This window comes from Salvia splendens, chromosome 9 (genome assembly GCF_004379255.2).
Source record: "Salvia splendens isolate huo1 chromosome 9, SspV2, whole genome shotgun sequence".
Taxonomy (NCBI): Eukaryota; Viridiplantae; Streptophyta; class Magnoliopsida; order Lamiales; family Lamiaceae; genus Salvia; species Salvia splendens.
The window spans coordinates 2,621,236-2,641,888 of NC_056040.1; the positions used below are offsets into that span (position 1 = coordinate 2,621,236).

General features: G+C 35.8%; 3 protein-coding genes, 1 non-coding gene and 1 pseudogene across 4 annotated transcripts; 2 read left to right on the plus strand and 3 right to left on the minus strand.

Moving 5' to 3' along the window:
- Positions 1–808: 808 nt before the first annotated feature.
- On the plus strand, positions 809–4,596 carry LOC121747248 (protein trichome birefringence-like 8). Its single transcript, XM_042141253.1, has 4 exons — positions 809–1,255; positions 3,222–3,611; positions 3,701–3,859; positions 4,023–4,596. Exons 1-4 carry the CDS (start codon positions 903–905, stop codon positions 4,342–4,344), a joined length of 1,224 nt encoding a protein of 407 aa, XP_041997187.1. The 5' UTR covers positions 809–902; the 3' UTR covers positions 4,345–4,596.
- Positions 4,597–4,834: 238 nt separating this feature from the next.
- TRNAL-UAG lies at positions 4,835–4,914 on the plus strand. The gene has a single exon. It is a non-coding gene; the product is annotated as a tRNA-Leu (tRNA).
- A 1,170-nt stretch (positions 4,915–6,084) lies between these two features.
- Positions 6,085–7,270, minus strand: LOC121747674 (casparian strip membrane protein 1-like). Its single transcript, XM_042141757.1, has 3 exons — positions 6,996–7,270; positions 6,368–6,491; positions 6,085–6,303 (listed from the first exon to the last, which is right to left on the minus strand). Exons 1-3 carry the CDS (start codon positions 7,247–7,249, stop codon positions 6,085–6,087), a joined length of 597 nt encoding a protein of 198 aa, XP_041997691.1. The 5' UTR covers positions 7,250–7,270.
- A 4,023-nt stretch (positions 7,271–11,293) lies between these two features.
- Positions 11,294–13,481, minus strand: LOC121749602 (40S ribosomal protein S14-3). The gene is made up of 6 exons (XM_042144175.1): positions 13,397–13,481; positions 12,716–12,835; positions 12,553–12,598; positions 11,946–12,031; positions 11,720–11,849; positions 11,294–11,607 (listed from the first exon to the last, which is right to left on the minus strand). Exons 1-6 carry the CDS (start codon positions 13,397–13,399, stop codon positions 11,540–11,542), a joined length of 453 nt encoding a protein of 150 aa, XP_042000109.1. The 5' UTR covers positions 13,400–13,481; the 3' UTR covers positions 11,294–11,539.
- Positions 13,482–13,832: 351 nt separating this feature from the next.
- On the minus strand, positions 13,833–16,748 carry LOC121746969 (annotated as a pseudogene).
- Between the last annotated feature and the right edge of the window lie 3,905 nt (positions 16,749–20,653).

The following is a 20,653-nucleotide window of genomic DNA, read 5'->3' on the forward strand; positions in this document are numbered from 1 at the left end:
AGGTAATTTATTTATCATGTCAAACTACATATAATATCATAAAATTTGATCAAATTCTGGTTCATCCCATAATTTTAGAAACTATTAATGGATAAAACTAGTATATAAAATTTGAATTTGTTTTCAATTATATATTGCAATAAATTGAGACGATATTATATATGATGTAGAAGTCAAGAAATCGTGCGCAAACATCATTACATATAAATTAAATCATGTAATTGTCTATTCCTAAATAAAATATCGTTGTTATGCCGTTGGATAGTTGATAACAAATCTACATTTCATGTTCTTTAGTTTGACGGAGTTTTAAAGTTGCAAGACAGATTATAATTTTACCAAACTTTTCCACTGCTATGATGATTCGTACCTTCGATCTATTGGAGAAAAGAGAAACGTCGTACCAACCGGCTAAACTACACTCCAATCATCTACTACTATACTACTACTCCATGTCATACTTAACCTCCCTACACTTTTCATACTCCTCCGGTTTTTAAAAATAGAATTTGTTCGTTTATTAAACATAGAAACTTTTTATTTTAGAAAACAGATTACACATTCCACTAAACACTAATTCTACAATATCTTTTTTCTCTTTTCTCTTTTCCTTTATCAATGTTTTAAAAGTTTATATTTTAAAAAAATAAAAGGAGCACATAACTATTTAATCATACATAAATTAGTTAAAGAGTCAACGAAAAACTAGTCGACTTTATAATGGGATAGATAGACACATGCAATTAAGGGCAAGATCAATAAATAAAACTTTCATTTCTACTAAAATGAAATAATAATTCCATAAATTTATTACCGAATCACAGCCATAAATTCTCATTCCTCCCCGTGCTTGACGTTCTTCAACCCAAATTCCTCCGTTCCCCTCTTTCTCTCTGCCCTCCATGCAACAAAACCTTCATTTTCTCTCTCCTCACCTCAACAAACAACTCCCCCACTTGCTCATCATCTCCGCCCTAATTCTCACCGCCGTCGTCGCCTGCAGCCGCCTCACACAGCCGCAGCCGCTCTCTCTCTTCACCATCGAATTCCTGACCCGGATCCTACCCGGAAACCCGCCTCCGAAAACATGCGATTACAGCTACGGGAAGTGGGTTTGGGACGAAACCCAACCGGGCCGGACCTACACCGAGAACTGCCCGTTTCTGGATCCGGGTTTCCGCTGCGTGCGCAACGGCCGGCGCGATTCCGATTACCAGAAATGGCGATGGCAGCCTCATCAATGCGATATTCCGAGGTACTTTATTTATTTATTTATTTTATTTATTTATTATTGCTAGTTTAATCGATTTTTGGAGATGGAATTTGAAGAATATGATGTTTGATTCTGTGATCATTAGATTGAATTTAATTTGTGGGGTTTGGTGGCGAATCATTGGAAAGTTTATGTTTTCGTTGTCTAAACGTTTGCTTGTTGCGTAAATATAATGCATGTAATTTGTTATTATTCTTTATTTGTTTTATTACACTTTTTTAGAGGCTATGCATGTGGATTTGGGTGTAATTTTTTCACCACTACTACTTGCTAATTGCTACTTCCCCGCCCCGTAAAAATAGAGACTTTGGAGAGTTTTGATGCGAAATTGATAAATTGAAAGAGCAATGACAAAGGAAAGCGATTATTTCCCTTCGTCACAAGTTACTTGAGTCGTATTCCACTTTAGGTTGTCCCAAGTTACTTGAGTCATTTCTCTTTTTGGTTAAAAACAAAACATCTAATCACACTTACTTTATTCTTTCTTTTACTTTACCTCCCCTCCTCTCTCTTACTTTATTCTCTCTTCTACTTTATTTAATTCACTAAACACAATTTTCTTAAATCTCGTGCCGAAAAGAAACGCCACAAGTAACGTGGGACGGAGGGAGTAGTATTGTTAGAGCAAAGTGAGACTTAGAAAAAAAAACTTTTCAAAAAATAGAAGTGGACTAATTTTGTGGGACAGAACAAAATAAAAAAAAAGAAGATTATTTTTATAAGACGAGAGGAATATGATGTATCACTTCTTGTTTTGCAATTCAGTATAAGGAGATTTGAAGATTTTGATGTTGGTTCAAATTTAATTAGGTCCTTTTAATTCGTGTGTTTGTGGAATATTCTGACCCAAAGTGGGTTTTAAGAATTGTGAAAGAAAGTGAATGAAAAAAGTTATTGGTACGAGACTTACTTTTATTTAATAGAAAAATGTAATTTGACTTTTAATCGCAGATATGAAATGATAAAATGAGATGGAAGGGAGTACTATAAAATTTCAAAGAGTGGTGCTTTTGTGCTGTAAATATTAAATTGAGACATGTTAAGTGCATAGGTTTCATGCTTAGTGAGTTTGACCCTTTTTCAGCCCATAAAGTAGGAGGGTCATATGATGTCTCATATTTGCAGTTATTCGATGCCAAACTTTTTTCATACAAATGTCATGTTGTTGCAAATGGAATTTACTTTTTTCATTGTAAGTAGTGTAATTTTTAGGCTTCTTTTGTTGAAGATAATATGAAACAGCTAATTTGATCTTTATGTAGCCCTACATCTTGAAAAAAGTAGTAGTGTTTTAGCCTTGAGGAAGCATCTTCTTTTGTTGAAACGGAAAATGGTGGACATGGTCATTATTACACTGCATTTGAAAAAGGAGATTTAGTGATGTTAGAATTGACAATTCAAATCAGTATAGTGATTATTAGATATTGTATGTGGAGGAGTTTATTATTACTAATATTATTGTTGTTGACTTACAAAATAAGTCAAGCAACAATGATAGTTATTGAACTTTATTTGTGATACATGTGAACTTGAGGCTCTAAAAAACAATATAAACTTAAATAGTAGTGAGCCATTACTCCTATTATCATCTTGTTTTGGAATAAAACTTATTGGGATTTGGTTGTTCACCATTCACAATTTCACATATAAGGTTTGTTTCAGTGAATAAGATTGTAATTAGCCTCGTAAAATCTAATATGCTATCCGAGTAAGCTCCATACTCGAGCTGGATATGTCATCAAAGGTGACAGAGTATAGTCTTGTTCAAGTATTAACAAATACGAAAAACTCATATTCGAAGGGCAATATTGAAATTTTCACATATGAATTGTCTTCCATAATAAATACTCCTTATAAAATTAAAAAAGATCAACTTAAATACCTTTGAGTCTCTTCTTATACCAAATACAATATCTAATTGTTTAAAATTTCCCCATAATTTTCTCAGGTTTGATGCCAAGGACCTTCTAGAGCGGAGCCGAGGCCGGCAAATCGTCTTCGCCGGCGACTCCATAGGCCGAAACCAATGGGAATCTCTAGTATGCATGCTTGCACAAGGTGTTTCCAACGAGTCCACAATATATGAAGAAAACGGCAACCCAATAACCAAGCACAAAGGCTTCCTCTCCATAAAATTCCAAGACTACAATCTCACACTCCAATATTTTAGAGTGCCTTACCTCGTGTCGATCGGTCGCCCGCCTAAAGACGCCCCGGAACAAGTCCGGGGTACTATCAAGATAGACAAGCTCCACTGGTTCTCGACCAAGTGGGTTGGCGCCGACGTCCTCATGTTCAGCGCGGGACATTGGTGGAACAAAGACAAAACATTACACTCGTAAGTGTCTGTTACATAGTCATGTCAAACTAGTCTTTTAGGATAAGTTCTCATATTTGGTTACTGACTAACGCCTTTTGATAGGGCAGGGGGCACTATTTTCAAGAAAAGGAACATGTGAACATGACCATGGATGTGATGGAAGCTTTTCGAAGATCCCTCAACACTTTAAGGATGTGGGTGACACAGAGATTGGAGCCTCGGAAATCTCATGTCTTCTTTAGAAGTTACTCACCCGTACATTTCAGGTGAATTGATTCGTATTCCTTTTGGAAATTTTCCAATTTAAATGAGTCATTTCGTCTTTTGGAAAAAGTCAACTATCTTATTTTTTTGTTACTTTATTCTCTATCCATATAACCATATTCTTAAATCTCATACTGAAAATAAAAGTCTGAACTAACTTGGTAGGGATGGAGAATGGAACAAAGGTGGCTACTGCAACACGAGCAAAGAGCCCGAGACGGACTATACGAAGCTCGAGGCAGAGCCGATGAACAACCGAATAATCCACGAGGTATTCGGGCAAGATGCAGGGGAAAACAGGGTTGAGATATTGAACATTACATATATGACAGAGATGAGAAAAGATGGGCACCCATCGAGCAACCGTGAGCTGGGAACTCCGGTCCGGGCACAGCAGGACTGCAGCCACTGGTGCCTGCCCGGAGTTCCGGACACGTGGAACCTACTTCTGTATGCTCGGCTGCTAGCAATGGGATTCGGAACATGAGGCTGAAGAAAATGTGCATTTTAGTGTTGCTGTATGTAAAGAGCATAAAGCATCAAATGAGCTAACTTAACAACAAGTTAAGTTAATTTAATTTTAGGAAGGGATCAGGATTTGGCATTGTATTATTGTTTCAAGGAAGGGAAATACTATGTGTTTCTAATTAATTTTAGGAATTTAATTCAAAATTATGTTCTCTCACTGACTCACTGTGTGGACATTATGACACCATGTATTGATTTTATTCCAAATTAAGTTGCTCCAGCAGTTTTTACTAGTATGGCCATTTACTATTTTTGTAATTTTATAAAGAATGTTAATGGATAATTTTGAGTTTTTAATAAAAAAAATATTCTGATTTTTTTTGAATTGACTCGGAACAATCCATCATCTTAGCGGCTTGAGGTTTCATCATTAAACTCTCAATTAAATCAACCAACCGATAAAATTCACATTTAATATGTTATAATACATTCAGTGATTTAACAACGAAGACAGTTTGGCCGAGTGGTCTAAGGCGCCAGATTTAGGCTCTGGTCCGAAAGGGCGTGGGTTCAAATCCCACAGCTGTCAAATTTGATTTTTTTTTATATTCAGTTTTATTATCCTTTTGTTAATCCTCTTATTCTCCATTTATTTTATTTTACATTAAGCTCTTGTCAATTTATACTTATCAATTTAAGCCATATATCTATCCTTTTTATATTTTGAAATATGAATTGTTTCAGAAGATCCTCAAAATGACAATATTTTATAACAAATTTTTAAATTTATTTTATTTATTTTGTTCTAATATCTTCTTTTTCCTTTTATTCTGCTGATCATAATAACATCAAATTTTGTCGATTTATATTGATTGTTATTCATTCTGTTTTAAATTAAACTCTTGTCAATTTTACACTTATCATTTTTAGCCTTAAATCTATTTTTTGGGTATTTTATATCAAGCTCTTTTCAATTTGTAGTATTGTTTAAAATGATTTCCCCCTTTTTTATTCTGATTTATCGTAATAACACCATCCTGAAAATTTCATGGGTTTGATTTTTTCTCCTTTTATTCTGCAATATTATAGTGTAATACATAATAACAACATTCAACGAAACTTTCGTAGATTTACATTGATTATTATGATTACCAATACATATATATTAGGACATATAATTTGGTGAGCTTATTTTGAAATCATTACATCCAGTTATACTACTAAAATGTTTTATTTTTCGTTGAGATGGTAGTTGTTGAAGGGCGCAGTTACACCAAGAACGAAGCTTTTTGGAAATCTGGCTAAGCTTATTTTCAATCCGCTAGCTGTTTGATAAAATGCCTAGGAGAATATTCACATCCCATAACCCCCTATTCATGAAGCCTGACTTCCCTAGGAAGAAAATATGTGTGCAATGAGTGCAAAAAGCTAGTTAAATATGATGAAAACTGTTGGCAATTGAAACTAAAAATATAACATATAACTGTCCCACATCGGTGTCAAGAGAAAACTGAAACTAGTATATAAGTTTCATGGGCCCCTCCTCCTATCACCAATTAGTTTTAGAATGTAACCCATGGATTTCTATCATGGTATCAGAACGGGTCACCAACCTTTTCCCTATATTGAGTTTCAACAAAAACAAATGTGTGTATAAATTGTTTGAATTGCAATATTTGCATAAACACAACAAATGAGGCCAAATTAACAAAATACAAACCCATATGTAAAAATGTATATACATATAGTATATACACGATTAATGCTTCTTCCTGAGAGCGAAGGCGGAGATGACGACGAGGAAGATGAGCAACACCACCGCGACAAAGGAGGCGACAACGGCGCCGCTCACCCTCTGGCAGAAGTCATTAAACTGCTGGCAAATGGCAAGCCAATTCGCGTCCGAGTTGCCGTTGTGGGCCAGGTACACTATCGCCGCCGACGCTCCTCCTGCCGCCGTAGCCAATGTAACTGCCAACTGCAACACCACCATTCACATCACCACCAAATTCCATTCAATGAGAGAGGAAGAGAGTGCTTACTGTATCGCATGTGACGAGTAGGAGGCGGGCTCCGATAACGCCCGGACGAGCAATGCAGACGATGGAGAAAGGCACCGAGAGAATGAGGTAGCCGGTCACCACCGCCATCGCTATCACAAAGAATCTGAATCCAACCAACCACATGAAAGAATCTTATTGTAAAAATTGGCAAGAAAATAGTGAATTTTTATTAAATTCTGGTATATCTTGCAATTTAAAAAATCAGTATGAAAATCGAAAATTTGGATTTTTTCACAATTATCAGACGATTTTTTTGGTGAAGTTTTACATGATAATATACGGGAAATAATGTCGTCTATTCATAAAGATAACAATGTGGTTCATAAAACCTTGAATTTTGGTATGTGCAACTTTAAAAATCTGCACGTGAAAATCATGAATTTTGACATCTTTTTAATTAATTCTAACATAGTCTAATTTGGGAAAAAATTGTGAGTATCATTTCTCAACACACTTAGCACATACCTTAGCCATGTCATCAATTTGAAATACGTGTGACAGGCTATAATTTTATAAAAAAATTCATAGTTTATACTATCGATGCGTGACAGATTGATCAAAATTCATGATTTTTGTAGACGAAACAAATAGTAAGAATATAACTGACGTGAAAGTAGGGAGGTCGTCGTAGCTGGCTTGGAACTGGAAGAATTGGGTGAAGAAGGGAAGCGTCTGCTCGGTGGTGGCCATGATGATGGTGGCGACCATGGCGGCCGCCACAGCGCACACCCGCAGGATGAGGTCGAACACGGCAGCGCCCCTCTTGTATCCACCAGCCGGCCGGTTGTGATGGACGGCTGCCGCGAGTAGAGGCGCTTTCCCTTTGCTTGTGCTGCCCATTTCGATCTCACTTTTCTCCATTGATTTGGAATTGGAAACTAATTGGAAGAAGAACTATGATTCAATACTTGTTTTAGTTTGTGATGCATATAGCAACCAACAAATGTGGCTATATATAATGTTTTGGTAATTTAAAATTAGTGTAATGACTAATGATAATGGAGCAAGAAGAGTTGTTGGTGCCCTTTCTGTTGAGGGAGAATATGCATTTCATCACATTGGATTAAGGAGTAGCTAAATTGAATCATGCAATTATATTATAATCAATTTTGCACCTTCTCAAAATAACAGACTAATTAATAAGTCAAAAGGGGTACCGTTTATTATAGAGAAAGATATGCATGGCTGATCATGTAAAATTGGGCACCTTCCCTAATCCACTTGAGGCAATTGTTATTGTTAAATCTAATAAAGACAATCTTTTAAAATCATTTGGCCATGAGTGAGAGAGAAAGAGAGTACACCTACATTAAGTGGATTGTGACAAGGACTAACTATTTTAAAACTATGAACTTCTAAAAAAATTTATAAAGGAGTATTAGCTTTAAGACATCATTTTATAAAGGAGTATTAGCTTTAAGACATCATTCTATATATGTTTATTTTTTGAGGTCGTCGCCTTCGCCTTGCCCTTGTTCATAGCAGCCTTGTTGCCAATGGGACGCCAGGAGGACACCGGTGTGTCGGAGCTCTCATCCTCGTACATCGGCTGGTTGAGGTCCATCGGAATTGCACTGTTGTCGTTGCTCGTATAATCACCGGTAGCGGTGTTCTTCATCCTCTTCCTCGTAGACGAAATGGGCATAATCCCTCCTTGGAACTTCTGTTTCTCCTTCATGATGAGCCATGAGGAGTAGTGCTTGAACTCACCGTACAGTGAAATGTACAACGCGAGCGCTTTATCGCGCACATCGTTCAAATTCTCACCGCTGCCCTGCCCCCTCAAGCACTTCGTATACTCCGTCGAGAACAGATTGACCTGTTTCTTGATTTGTTCCCAATGCTTGCGCAACTGTTCCCTGTGGCGCTTGTACGAGGTCGCCGGCTTGGCTTCGTTGTAGCGATCAGCAATGCGCTCCTAGTACGCGATTTGCCTTTGGTTGTTGGCAAACACCGGATCCTCTGAAAAATCAACCCAACACTTCGTCAAAAGAAAGCTTTCTTCGAGGTTGTAGTTCGTCCTCCCTGGGGCGAATTCTTCGTTCACACCCGGTGGCGGCACAGGCACATTCGGAGGCGGCAACTTGTAGGCTGTGTGTTTGTTCCTCTTCTTCCTCTCCTTGGGGGCGGTGGCGGCACAGGCACATTCGGAGGCGGCAACTTGTAGGCGCGACTGCAGGCGGGGGCGCGGGTGAGGGACGACTCCATGTTGGAGAGCTGTACGAATCCGTGCTGAAATCCAGATCGTACTGGGTGTTAGAGTCGAAGGGGCGGTAATCGTCGGGGTCTGTACCCTGCCATCATGCACCACCGCCAAACATCGGTAGTCCGTCGGGACTATTCGGATTTGGGAACTCACCCGGATTCATAATTGAAAATAGAGGAAGAGAAGAGTGAAAATAGAGTGTGGAGAGTGAAAATGGAAGTGTTGATGAATTGTAGAATATATATATATAGATTTTGGAAGAAATAAAATTTTAAAAAAAATAAAAAATGCGTTGCATCGTCCGCGTGACCCACAATGGGGCGGGCGATACCACGGACGATGCGTGTTGAGAGGCGCATCGTCCCCGGACAATGCATCAGGCATCGTCCGCATGTCTACAGTGGCAGACGATAGCACGCCCGATGCATCAGGCGGACTATCGTCCTCCCCAGTGTGGATGCTCTAACATTTCTACTAGTACTACTATTTTACTTATAAAAACTAATATTACTTCATCAGTCTCATAATAAATATCACACTTTTCTTTTTAATTTGTCCCACAAAAGATGTCACATTTCTTTTTTTGAAAAAAGTTCTCTCTTACATTATTAATATAAATATGGAGTACTATTTTCTCTCTCCACTAAATACACAAAACAACATCTCCTAAAGTTCCATGTCATTCTTCAACTAGGCCATCTATTATGGGACGGAGGGAATTCAATTTTTGAAAAACATATAATTAGTAGTACTTGAATTTTTTTGTAAGTAGTGATGAAAATAAAGATCCGGTCCAATATTTGATTAAAAGTGTATTCTAGAGGTTGGATCATATGTACGGAAGGGAGGGACACCCGAGCCGGTCGGCGCGCATGAAGGCACGTAACGTTGTAGGAGAAGGAGCCCGAGGGACGGCACGCATCTGTAGATCATTCCTTTTTATATATTCTTTTATTTGGAGAAATGCCCATCAGCGATGCGAAAGCATCAGTGGCTCCTGTTTTGTGATAATTTTTAAAATTTAATTTATAGTATATAAATAACAGTATTTAATTTAATAAATGACAAAACAGATTTAAAATTTTTTTATGTGATTGTGGATTAGAGAGTAATAATAATAAACCCAACCAAGAAAAAATAAATTAAATGCCTACACCACTAGTATTTAATAAAAAGTTAGACAAGTCAAAACTCAAAACCATTGAACCCACAGTGTTAAATACCAATAATACTTTTATTACAATTATTACCGCTAAAACCGAAGTTGAACCCTTTAGAAAGTGGCGAATCCAGAATTTTCGATCTGGAGGTGCAATAAATAAGTATAATGATTTAAAGTTTCAAAATTTGACCGATGCCTTAATCATTTTATATCTTTCTTTTTCGATAATTAACTTCATTATATATAAAATTAAGAATATTTATAGTATTATGTGAATAATTTATTTGAAGTTTAGCAACATAATATATTATTTTTTATGAAGAAATCATAATTTCAATTATCTAAGCAAAATTTTAGTCGATTTTAAAAAATAGAAAAAATACAAATACATTAGAAAGAGTAAAATATTTCAAAATGCATCAAAAGAATTAAATTGTTTTACAAAGGATCAAGAAATAATAAAAATAAAATAAATTCTTGATAAGAGAATCAAATTAACAAGGTTTATAAGAAAAAATTAAATAAATTAATTAGAAACTTTGGGTGTACAATAAACAAAAAGATAAACAAATTTAAATGCAGTAAAAAATATCATATACAGCGGAAAGACAAAAATAAAAATAAATGAATAGATTGATAGAAAATAAAAAATAAATAAATAATGAGAGAAAAAGCACACTGAATAGATAAGAAATGGAACGGTCGTTCAATTGTTTCTATTTTCAGACTGTTTGAGCACTAAGCAAAATTGAATTTACGTGTTTCAGACTCAGTGTTTTCCTTTGGTCATACTAATTGACACCACAATTATGGCCACTCCAAATCGAACATGTGACCAAATACTAAACCACTAATTGAATGTAGGACATAATGTATTAATGTTATACTCTCTCCGTCCGCCATTAGATGTCTCATTTATGGGCGACACGGATTTTACAAAGTGTTAAGAAAAGTTAGTAGGAAAAAGTTAGTGGAATAAGGGTTTAACTTGTATATAGTATTAATTTTAAATGAAATGTGAGTGGAATGAGTTAATGGAAGGGGGACCCTATTACTATTTTATGGTAATAGTGAACCGGGACTCCTATTCGCAGACGGACTAAAATAAAAAAACGGGAGACTCCTATTCGCGGACGGAGGGAGTACAAAGCTTATCGTATTCGACTTTTTATCATGTCAGACCAATATGCACATTGGACACTATAATATAGAAGGATCGAATTCAAGTAATTCTTTATAATCTTCTTTCTCGTAAAATGAGTGCTACAACGTTTCATTTAATCCTAAGAATCGTGTCCATTGGAAGATTAAATTCCAATAAACTTATGAGCTTCTGTAAATTGTTGACCACTTGCACATAATCATAGGTGAAAATAAACTAGCTTTAATTTATTGGGTTAACATAAAATCAATACCAACTTCTGTAAACAAATTTTGTGTGTACCAATTTCATAACTGGTATTTTTATAATATAGATAAAACATACAGATAAAAATTCTCTTGAAAAATAGGAAATCAAAATAAATTGGGCACTAAATTAATAAGTAAATTAAACTGTAACCAACATAAGAGGAACATCACACCAAAAGGTTTAGCAAAAACAATGGCAATGTTAAGCAAGTTTAAGCAAATAAACTATCTCATAATTGTTCAATTTTTCGGAGCAGCAAAACACCAAACAAATTTTGGTTGAACTACAAATTGTTCAAACACTAGTAGGAAAAACAAACTCGATTCACTTCATTAAATTGCACCAACAAAACTGAGAGTGCAAACAGCAAAATTATAGCCTTCTTCCCCTTCTACCACCCTTTCTGCGAGTGCTGTCAGTCGGAATTGGAGTCACATCCTCTGCAAAGTAAAACAACACATCGATTGTAAACAACTGCTATGCAAGGTAGCTGAAATAAAACATGATGCGAAAAGGTATCACAACATTCACAGATATCGGAAAATTAGATACCTATGCGACCGATCTTCATGCCAGAACGGGCAAGAGCTCTCAGAGCAGACTGAGCACCAGGACCAGGAGTCTTAGTTTTGTTGCCACCAGTTGCACGAAGCTTAATGTGAAGAGCATTGATGCCGAGTTCCTGAGATGTTACCAATGAATCAGTGAAACGGGAAATAAACAAATGGTGACATGAATTGTTAAGTAGATAGCAAGTATAGATGGAATATCTAATAACCTTGCATCTCTGAGAAATATCTTGGGCAGCAAGCATAGCTGCATAGGGAGATGATTCATCCCTGTCAGCCTTCACCTTCATTCCACCTAAAACCAAAAACAGGGGAATTATAGTTCAGAATCAAGCAGGGACCTAGAATAGGAAATCAGTACACGCTGAAAAGCATTTTCCAAATCCAAACCACATACTAATATATGAGCGTTAGTATGTGATACAGCAAGAGTGGGTTGATAAAACCAGGAAATATCTACAACAATATTAAAAAGAGTGGACATAAAAGAATCCTGCAAAGAAACTCAACCACTCAGGCTTCAATTCTGGCTAAATCAGGATACTTATTAACTTGAAGCATGATTTAGCCATCTTCGATGACAATACCAGTCTAACTTCACCTTTACTAAAAAGCATAGAAGTCCAGTAATAATTAGAGCCATAAGCTAACAGTCATTTAAAAAGGTATTTTCACTGTCAGCAAAAATGGACTATTAACTAAATCTAACAACGCAAAAAAATTAACTAAATTAACTAAATTTAAAAGCATAGCAAGTAACAATGCAATAGCCCAGAGACAGTATAAGCACTAAATTTAAAACAATATAAACAATACCTGTAATGCGAACCATGGTTTCTCTCCCAGATAAATCAGTAACGTGCTGCAAATAAGATACATCCCATTAATAAAACTAAAAACTAAGTATTTAAGTAGTTGACATCATACTTCAGACAACTGTAAATGTATTTAAAATGAAACTCAAGTTAAACACACTCACGATAAAAGTGTCATTGAACGAGGCAAAGATGTGAGCCACGCCAAAGACGAGCTCTCCATCTCTGGTGGCAGGTCCAAGAGTGACATTGTCTTCCTTAGGCTCCCTGGTCTTTCTCTTCGACTATAAAATCCAAATACATAAGTACACAATAAGTCACATACTGTCAAAATAAGAGAGCAAATCTCATTATAATACAAAATGTATGTACAGTTAAACCACAAGCAAAAACTCTTCATTCGGAATTATTTAGCTAAAATTATGAATTCTATTCACTAATAGCTGGAAATCAGGGAAAACAAACTCCTTCCAAGCACAAACAAATTAAATCAGATTAAACCTAAAGATCATTCAACATGTAGAATTGCAGTGTTCATTTATTTTAAATCAGACTAACCGTGTTTTTCCCCAATTATTAAAGGTACTTACAACAGTAACACGACAGTAGCGACTATAGCGATGGATGCAATTTTGATCCAATTGAAGGCGTTTCATGAAAAACACATTAATTTAGCTCACACTAATCTGGATTATATAATCCAGATTACAGTAAAAACTAGTTTTTTATATGCAACATTCAAATCCAAGCGAAAGAAGCAGAACTGAAATCAAATAGAAAGTTAAGAATTAAAAAGCATCTATTGAAAAAGAGTTGAACATTATGAAAGCTAATTTCAGATATACCATGGCTGCGGAAAGAGTGGATTTGCCTGCTTCGAAGCTCTGGAACAACTCTAGTAAAGAACTGCTGGGGAAGAATGTCAAGATATAAGCGTCGCCTTTTTATACCTCTAGGGTTAGAACAATGGGTGCAACTAAAATGACCAAATTGCCCATGACGGTATTAATCGTTTCTAAAATGTTTTAGATACGGGTTAAATTAATATTTTTAAATAATAACTAAAAATAAAACCACAAAATAGATTGTGTTTGTTACCGTGTAACATTAATAGTATTTGAAGGAAAGAATAACGGTGTGAACATATATTTTATAATTTCAAATTATAAAAAATTCAGACAGGTTTTTAGTTGAGATATTCAAATTATCCATAAACCTTCATTGCAAAACACAAAAAATAAGTCGTTTGGAATAAAAATCAAGAGATGGAACGACCCCACATTGCAAACCTAGCCACATTTCTTCATTGTAGTTGTCACTAATATGAGAATGTTTGGACTCATTACATGACTGTTTTAGCAAGCAACAAAAACTCACTACTTCAGTGATACATGAATCATGGGTCATTTCAAATAACACTACTTCCAGTGAGGTAGTAGTAGAATTCGCCCGAAGCAAAGGCCAAATCTGTGCTTGCTCTTTAGTCAAACGGTGCAAAACGAGGGTCATGCTCACTAGCCATTATCATCCCGGTGCAAAGGCAGGTGGGGCACATCACCTATAATCAAACATAAACTAATCAGCACAGAAAACATAGTAAATGCGCATGAAACGTGCACATTGATCTCTGCGGCTTGGAAACTACATCAACTTATTCTGTCCAATAATTGATTTTATCATTATTCCATATCTCTGAGCTTTATAGGTGATAAACCAGAGAGGAGAATGCACATTATAAAAATTCACAGAATTAAATACCTTTCCAGACCCAGAGCAATTTTGACACCTTCCAGTAGTTGGTGCATTCAATGGGCGATCAGTAGCGCTTGTTATAAGGGGTTCAGCAGACACACACAAACCGCTTGCTGAACAGCTGGCACATGCCATGTACCCTATTCCAAAATATAAGAAAAGATGAAATGTTAGATACGAAATCAGTTGAGAACACAACTCGAAGTGTGCAAAGTAATGAAGAACATGTGTAATTCAAGTCTATACATATGACAAAGTAGACATATTTGTTATGTGTGTATTTAATCAGTTAACTTCAAAGTAGGGAAACTGGATAAAAAAGATCAAAGGACCGACTGCAGATAGCAGATACCATTCGTCCATGGAATATTACTCAAGGTTTGGCTGAGAAAGGCAGCACTTGTTGCAGCTGTCTTTGAGAAATAAAAAAGGGGCTATGCTTTCTTAAAAATAACAAGACAGGAGCTATAGTTTGGTATTTTAGCAATGCATTTTTGAGCAGTATCTAATCACTTTCAACGGCCATTAGAGGACATTACCTCTCTCAACATTTCTTTGCTCATTTCAAATACTAGTGAAAAAGATAGACAGAACGTACACCATATTGGAAAGTCTTAAGATATCAAGTATAGGTAGTTTGGTACACAATGTTACATAATTTTGCCATGATGGTTTGTGTAGCAATAAATATCACATTAACAAGAAAGTTGTGATTTGACCCTTCCTAGTTTTGGAAATGATTTTGTATTTGTTAATGTAAATCATTACCAGTTCCATGACAGTATTTGCATCTTTTCTTCTCTTGCTGCTCGACATTATTAATCTCTAGCAGCATCAATGCTGAAATAACCCCCACCGCTCCACCTGAGAACGAGGCGACAATATGATCTACCTGACTGGAACATATAAGAGCAAGTGTTCCACAATTGCACACATCATCAAATTTAGCTCGTTAGTAACAACATTATGGTCAGCAGAGCAGTTTGGCCTAGAATTTAAGCATTCAATTACCTCAATTGCATTGGCAAATGCATTTTGCTTATGAACTCTGCATATGAAGTTCCTCCTAAACCCAATTTTAGATCAAGCTGCAATGTAAGAAGATTTGATATTTTGAATTCATCCTTTCAAACAATATACACAAAATGCTCAAGATTAGGAGCTTACAGTTGGTGCAATGAGACCCCAAATACTATAATTCCAGATATGAGTGAAAAACTTGTCGAATACAGATGATTCAGCGTCCTTGGGTTCTAATCAAAGAGATGGATAGTCAAGTTAGCTACTGCAGTATAACACATTTATAATATACACCAACATCATGGAAAAGACAACGAATAACGAAAATAACAACTGAACAGTGAAAAGGAAATCCCTCAACAAACAATTAAACTAAATAATGAAAATTAGCTGAATATCCAGGAGAGTTACCACATGAGAAAGAAAAGGAATCGATGATTGTATTTCCGGCAGCTCACTATCATCATCGGACTCAAATTTCATGCTTTTAATGCGCTGCTGCACTCTCAGCCTCCTCAGCTTCAGTGAAGGAAGCAGCAAGAAATATATTAGTGATCTCACTTCTTGCATAAGAAGAAAAATTTAATTGCGCCGGCTTTGAACGTTGTCTTGGATCTCCTGCAGCTGCATCTGAACAAAATCCTGAACAGTCTCCGGCCCTTCTATGATGCAAAAATTGCTGCACAGAAATAATCAATTTCATTTATACGACAACACAATCTGGAGATAGATCTCATTCATCAAAATGCAATCGTATAATATTATCATGATGATCCAAGGAAGGTCTTAGATATGCCAATTTTCACAGGAAAGGAGAAATAACAATCAAAGAAATGGTTGCAACTTGCAAGTAAACCAAAATAAAAACTGAATAAACTCCTAATTTCAATTATTGATTCCTCAAAATAGGTAAACCACGAATAAAAGATCAAAACAGAGAAGCGATTAAATACTGATTTGAAATTGAGCGAACACTGTTAAAAAATTAATACTCCGCTGTCGATTAAGGAGAGTTTCTGGAATCAACCTTGCGCCGCTGTCGCTAGGAGTGGCGGAATCTGTCGAGGCATTGTTCGCAGAGGAAGAAGCGGCGATGAGCTTGGTTGTCGAGGAGGAAGCGTTCCCGGAGAAGAAGAGGCGTTTTTGGTGTGCGTTGCTGCTGGAAATGAGGAGAGGTTTGGCGGAGAAATTGAGGCGAGAAGCGTGGGGAGATGATGTCAATGGAGCGTAGAGATAGAGAGAAGCCATGTATGTTGCTTCAGCAGCTCATCCAATTTCTGAGAGAGAGAGAGAGAGAGAGGGAGAGAGATATGAATGGGGGGGAGGGTTTGGTGTTGTGAATCTTTCGATGAATTTGTGAAGATGGTAACGGATTTTTCGTCGGAATCAACAAAGCACTCTCTCAACCTCTGACTCCTGTTGATTCCCAACACACTTCAAATTTTCATATTTTAAATTCTGATAAATTGCGGTAAAAATAAATACCAATTTAAATGATTTTATCTGTTATTTTCCCTTTAAATTAATATTTTGTTGCAGTTTGTTTATGAAATTATATTGAAATTGTTTAAAATTGTTATGTCGCTGAATTACTCAAAATTCATTTTGTAAAATAAGAAGACTAGAATTTATAAACCAAGACATGCCATATGTGTTATTATTTCGAAATTAAACACTATATAGTTTCAATCTAGTTGAATACCATCAACACTGCCTTTAAATGAAACCGAGTAATGAAACACATGTCACAGGAATGAGAGGATCGATAATAAATCTCAAAAAAATTTAATATTATCAAAACTTAAAATTAAATGAAAAACAATGAAATTCATTATTTATAAGTAGTTAGAAAATCATAGACTCAAAATGGATTAAAACAAAATTACTAAGATTTTTTTTAAAAAAAAGAAGGAAAAATCATTCAAATGACATCAACATCGTCTGCTGGAACTGCATCATTCTCTCATTATAGAAAAAAAAATTCAACCTCGAGTTTGCTTCGTCTACTCATCAAGAAGTCTTACATTCAAACTTCCTACCATAATTTGATCCTTACATTGTTGATGGTGTCTAGGAAAACGATATCGCTCACTCTAACATCTTCGATTTTGTCTTCTTTTCCAATTTTGCCAGAGCATCCAGTGCCAATGCCTTGTCGTGGTCCACATATGATGTTTGTAATCCTTACATTCAACAACTCGTTAAGTAGTGCGATATAATCTTCTCATGCACGTTCCAATAGTGCAATTATGAATACGAGCATTTGTAAAGTCTTGGAGATGAATTCCATTAATGTTGAAATTTTCCGAAACTTGTATGGTGGCGTCAAAGACGAAAACCGACCGTAATCCATCGAGGACGAGGTGCATAATATGATTGGGGAAGTAGGAGACAGGGACGAGCCTGGACGGTGACCGAGTTTGATTTTAATGGCCCATGAAGTGCATTGCTTGGATCAAGAATGTCCTCTCTAAAGGAATTATCATGGTTGAAGACGGCAATTGTGCGCATGTTTCTTCCCTTACTTTTGCAAACACATTTGTAGTATAATTTACTAGCTCATTGCCAACTGATCAACAACATTGAAGACTCGTGTCTACTTTTTTTTCAATCCGTTTGCAAGTACCATATGAATTTCAAGTCATTTCGATATAGTCGATATTTCCGGCATTGTCGTCATCTGCTGGAACTGCATCACTGAATCCAAACTCCACATTCACAAATCAATTTAAGATTAATTTTTAGTTGATTTAGCTCCACATTCACAAATCAATTTAATACATTTTTAGTTGATTTAGCTTCGTTTTATGTTATTAAATGATTATAATGTAGCCTCTTTATTTTATGCATTAATTGTTGTTTATATTTTCTGAATATGAATATCAGCCTATGTCAAAACCACGACATAAAGAGTAATTAACTTTAAATTTTGTGGTACTTTGTTAAGAATCCCAAATACTGACCTCCTTGTTGTATGCACTAGAATTCTTGTGTTTTGTCAGGAAGAGAAATGATGATTACATTCGTAGATTTCAATTTATACGAAAACATATCAACTGTTAGAATTTTTCATTAGTAAGTTGTAAACGAAACAAACTTCTGAATCAAAATATTTTATTCTCGATTTTTTTGGGGGGGAAGTAAAGTCCATACAAAACACACATGAATTGAATAAATTAATTATACTATGATTTTGGGCTAATCCAACCTAATTTGATTGGAGGTCTTAACTAATGGCCATGAGTGGAACAATTGTCAATAATCTTAAATGTGTATAGCCCAATAATAAATATGCTGACAATTAGGGTGGTTGAGGATATGGATGTTTTGTTTTTTATACATCATTGTCTCCGCCTATAGATTTAGAGGCTGTTAGAAAATAAAAATCCATGAACTTTTAAAACATTGTTTAAAGATATTAGGAGTTTATGATTTTTTAAAAAGTTGTAAAATGAGTTCCTTTAGTCTCATTTATGTTTTTCTGATAATTATTAGCTATAGTTGACAAATAATTTATACAAAATAATCCTACAATATTTTGTTATGTTGAATATGTCAATATTTCTCCTTTCCCATTTTATATGTATATGTTTCATTATTTTTTCTACTTTGCAAGTCGTCAATCACCCACTTATCCAGAATTACACGAAAACGATTATTATTATAGTTTGTAAAAAAAATTAATAAATACATAATTTAATACCATCTTATTCTATTTTTCCAACTATTTCAATTTATTTTGTTAGTTTGTGAAGCAACAATTATTTCTTAAACCTTGTGTGGAAAAAAAATTGATAAAAATCATGCACGACTAAGACACAGTTTAGATATGATCTAAAGTTTAGATATGGGACCTTTTTTGATTTATTAATATTAAGCCTATTTCTTTCTCCTATATTTTGATAGGAATAATTAAAGCTACTCGTCACTTATCCCATCTCATTCAAAAACATCTTAATATTTCAAAAAACATCTGAATCTTGGGATGGTATTAAAATTGCCCAGATTTTACCATTAGCTGGACTTGAAAATCATGATATAGGTAGCAAGAAAAGAGGAATGCAATATAATTTTTTTGCTGTGTTGAATGATGATATTATTGCTGATGTGAGTCTCTTTAAATAGAGATTTCAGAACGTCTGTACAAGGAATAAAAAGAAAACTATGGAAGGGAAATAAATTAAATTTGAGGCAATTCCTGAGATCACTCTATGATCCATGATTTTGTTCTATTATTGATACTCCATTTTATGACTTTTCTCCATGACCTTCGACAGTTGTGACTACCAAGTTAACACTTTTCTCCTTGAGGGAGGACAACGGACAAATCCCAAGTTTGTTTCGGAGCCTCACGAAGAATTGGCTGCTCAATGGTTTCGTCAGGACATCGGCTATTTGATCATCAGTAGGAACATATCTTAGGTAGATTTCCTGTCCAGCAACTTTGTCCCTTACAAAGTGGAGGTCTAACTCTATGTGCTTGGCACGCGCATGAAGAACTGGATTGGATGCAAGAGCAATTGAGCTCATGTTGTTTACCCACACCACTGTCTTTTTCTTGGACTTGATTCCGAGTTCGTTTAATAGGGAGCACACCCACGAGAGTTCTGCAACAACATGAGCAAGTGATCTTTTCCAGCCTCAGTACTCGACCGCAATACCACCTTCTGCTTCTTCAAGCACCATGACACCAAATTTCTACCAAAGAAGACACAATAACCAGTAGTTGATCGGCGATCATCCACATCCGATGCCCAATCGGAATCCGAAAAAACCAGTTAATCCAAAATCACTTGTTCTGACATGAAGACCATAATCCACTGAATTTACCAAGTAACATAGAATTCTCCTTACAACTTTCCAATGTGCATCAAGAGGGCAGGCCATAAACCGACTCACTTTGTTCACGGCGAAGCTAAGTTCTGGCCTAGTGATTGTGGCATACTGAAGAGCCCCTACAACACTTCAATACAATTTTCCATCCACCGTAGAGTTTCCATTATCTTTACTCAACTTACAGTCAGACGTCATGGGAGTTGGGAACATCTTGGCGTCAAGCATTTTAACCTTATTCAATAATTCCTTGATGTATGCACCTTGGCTAAGGTGCAATCCTTGAGAGGTCCAAGAGACTTCGATGCCTAGGAAATTGGTGACTTCCCCTAAATCTTTAAGGGAAAAGCTTGAATTGAGTTGCTGAATAACATGACGGATAATAGCACATGAACTCCCTGTGATCAGCATGTCATCAACGTAAAAGAGCAGGTAGATAACATCGGATTTGGTGCGCCGATGGAAGAGAGAAGTGTCATCACGAGATTGAACTAAGC